Raw genomic sequence first — 3,558 nt, forward strand, 5'->3', positions numbered from 1 at the left:
TACTGACTCCTATCCATTGCTTTCCTCGGGGCTAAGATAGAATAAGTGAGTCTGCACCCGCCACCTTTAAGTGTCATAAGGAGCAAAGAACAGAATTTCTACTTTTGTAAAAAAAAGTCATTAGCAAATACAGTGCAACTTGAGTGAAATCTATATAAACAAAAAGCAGCTGCCTTCTTGAGGAAAAAAGGATGCCGGAACGAGAACCTGTCTCCAGTTACAGTCAAAGTGTGAAAATGGTCAAGATGCACCTTGATTACACAGGGCCAAAAAGCAAAACAAGATGTGCACCCAAGCTGTGATCTTCATACTGATTTAGACTGGCCTAAGACTCTGTTGCCACCACAGTAGGCAGCCCAAGCCCCAGGTACCTTCCCATTCCCACTCCTTCCTACTGTTGGGCTGGCACTTGTCTGCCACTCAGACCAGAGACACAACCCAGCTAAAAAACAGTCCTTTTCTTCGTGCTGTGCTAGTTTTAGTTTAGCGTTCCTGCAAATGAATTACACCTTCCACATTCAATAAACCTTAGCAGACAACTTTTTCCTCCCCTCAAATGGCTGTAGCTGAAGCTTACATATTTTAACAAAATGACAGAAGCGTAACAGAAAGCGTAGCAAATGCCTAGAAAAAGTATTTCCTGCAGAGCAGTTTCATCACAACCATGGTATATTGTGCTGCATGTGTTGTACACACACTGTTGAGAAAACCCAGGTTTTTCATGCTACACCAACTAAACAAAATTTAACTATCTTTCAATCATTCTGCCCAGAATTGCAACTATTCTTTTTCATAAACACAGAAGATTCACTCAATTCAGACTTTCTGTGCTACAGAAGTGAATAAAATTCCTAAATCCCTAGAGGATAACATGCATAGGAGAAAGATAATTCCAAGCGTCACTTCCTTCGTGGACACCAGTCCCTGCCAATACCAGATGTAAGAGAAACCAGCCAGTTCACAGGCACGATGCTGCATGGCAGTGATAGAGCCCTAACAAGAGGTTGCCCAACTACATGCAGAAACAGCACTCCGGGACAACTGCACCACTTCTTAAGGCTGCATAATAGCGGGTGCAAAACTCAGGAGGACTTTGGAGAGTCAAGATCTTACTTTGAAAAAAATCAAGAAAGCCAGTGCTATCAAAGACTACAGAGGGCATTTGTGGGTGACTGGATTAGGCACCCCACAAAGCTGAACACAGGCACTGTGGAAAGGAAGATGCCTAGGAGGAAGCCTGTGAGCAGAAAAACCTATAGACTAGCATTCACGATGTTCCTATAAGTCTCTGACTGGTATTTGAAAATCTCCTTTCCCAGCGCTCTCTCTGCAACCTTACTTCTGGCCTGCGATGCTGTGGCAGAACAGCAGGATTGCCAGTTCTGAGGGCTGGCTACCTCTCCCCTGAGACAGCAAACACCAAGCACCGCCATGTTTCAGGGTTGTGGGGCTTATCCACTTTCTGAGGACATGACTGCAGGTGCTCAACAGTGCAGAATAGTTCTTCATTTAGTAGGAAGAACTATTAAGTGTTTTTCACAGTTGCTTTTACCAACATGAACTTGTCCTGTCCTCCAACAGCCAGGAGCAGATCATCACCAGTCCACTCCACAAACCTGGAAATTTCCTGTTTACACACATCTCCATCCTTGGGAAATACCCCACCAGGGCTTCCAACTCATTCCCACCATTTTTCTTATTCTCATTAACAGCACACAAAAACCCCTCAAACAAACAAAAAAACCCAACCCAACCCAAAAAAACCCACAAAGCACGTACATTAAATGCCAGAAAGCATGTTGCTTCCAGTACAGTAAGCATTTTAAGCTCTGAACTCTCCTGACTAGAAAGACAGTGAAAACAAATGTTCAAGTATTTTCCCAAATATCTCAAAAACGAATAAACAAACAAGCCTGACGTTCTGTGGAATCTTAGTTTATCCTACCCTTCCAAGGAGTGAAATGCTCTTTGTCAGTTATACAAGTATCTCCTCTAAATACACGCCTATGCTGTGGAAGACTATCAAAACGGTAAGCGCCAGCATTTCAGCTGAAGTGTTTCCTGTAAAAAAACTCCTTTGGCAACAGAGAGCATGCAAAGCCACATTAGCAGCAGCTATCCAAGCTAATTGCCGCTGCTTGGTTGTTTGCTACAGCTCCAGCCCTGGAAACACTTCGGCATGAGAGCAGCCCAAGTGGCATGCAGGATCTCTGTGCACATTCAGAGTCAAAGTCACTGAGAACATTTAAAAGGCCCCCACCTCTACCACTGTAATGCCTAAGCAGTTTACCACATAATCATCAATCGTGCCATATGTAACCCCCAAAGGACAAGAGGGTTACATATAGATGGGGAACAGAGCTTAGAAACGCTAAGGGACGAAACCCAGAGGTCTAATTTCTGTGGTTTCAAAGGAGGAGTCAAACTACTGTGTTGAGCAGGTCACCCCAGTCCATAGCTGGTATCTCAGAAGAAATCTTTGCTAGACCAAAGATCCAAATTCCAGTCTGAAGCACCTCTGACCAGCCTCTGATTCACTGCCAACAACCCTCCTCAGAGTACTGCTCCGTTTTTTGACTTCAGTGAACCCTGATTACTCCTTGACTTCAGATTTAATAATCGCTAAACAAATGGGACTGCAGGAAGGTGACATGGCTTTCAAAGTGTAACACCCGATTCTCCATTCAGTGAGTTGAAAATATAATTGAGATTATATGAATGTTTGTTTGTAATTTTTTGATAAGTTATTATAAAACTCTTTTGCCCAAGCTTCTACCTTCAAACTCCAAATTTGAGCCTAAGCATCACAGCCATGGGAGTAATACAACATAAGGGCTTTTGTCCCTCCAGCTTCTTACCTCTGTTCCTCTAAGGTCTTTGGGATAGTAAATGTCTTCAGTCATTTGCACACTTAGGCCAAAATCCACCAAAACAGCCTTAGTTGACATAAAGACAATGTTGCTTGCTAAAAGAAAAACAAAAATGACAGCGTTTAATTTTCTAGCACATTGGGCATTTATTTTTACAACATGCCTGTTTCATTTGGATGTTAGCCTGAAAAGGAAGATTAGCACAACCAGTCTCCATAGCCGACAGAGTCTTTCTCCTAGCCAAAACAGGTCTGTTAGTGATTGGGTCCAATTTTAAATCATATCTTAAAAATCAAACTGGAACGGTTTACGTAAAAGAAGAATCAAGGTTTGGACATTTTGAGAGAGAGAGGGAGGGAGGGAGGGAGGGAGGGAGGGAGAGAATGGCTAAGGGTAAGGGAGTGTCATGGTTTAACCTCAGTCAGCAACTGAGCACCACACAGCTGCTCGCTCACACCCCCCCCCATGGGATGGGGGAGAGAATTGGAAGAGTAAAAGTGAGAAACCTCATGGGTTGAGATAAAAGCAGTTTAATAATTGAAATAGAATAAAACCCTAATAAGAATACACAAAGCAAGTGATGCACAATGCAATTGCTCACCACCCACTGACCGATGCCCAGCCAGTCCCCGAGCAGCGGCCCCCCCGGCCAGCTTTCCCCAGTTTATGTACTGAGCATGACGTCACA

At 43.6% G+C, this 3,558-nt stretch overlaps 1 protein-coding gene across 1 annotated transcript in view; it reads right to left on the reverse strand.

Moving 5' to 3' along the window:
- The window catches only part of MAP3K8 (mitogen-activated protein kinase kinase kinase 8), a 16,223-nt gene that overhangs the window by 4,285 nt on the left and 8,380 nt on the right, over positions 1-3,558 (reverse strand). Inside the window, exon 6 of the mRNA XM_009325506.1 lies at positions 2,859-2,965. Within this exon, the coding sequence (XP_009323781.1) occupies positions 2,859-2,965 (107 nt within the window). The remainder of the gene's footprint in view (positions 1-2,858; positions 2,966-3,558) is intronic.

The sequence above is a fragment of the Pygoscelis adeliae genome, unplaced genomic scaffold (assembly GCF_000699105.1).
Source record: "Pygoscelis adeliae isolate BGI_AS28 unplaced genomic scaffold, ASM69910v1 Scaffold175, whole genome shotgun sequence".
Lineage (NCBI taxonomy): Eukaryota > Metazoa > Chordata > Aves > Sphenisciformes > Spheniscidae > Pygoscelis > Pygoscelis adeliae.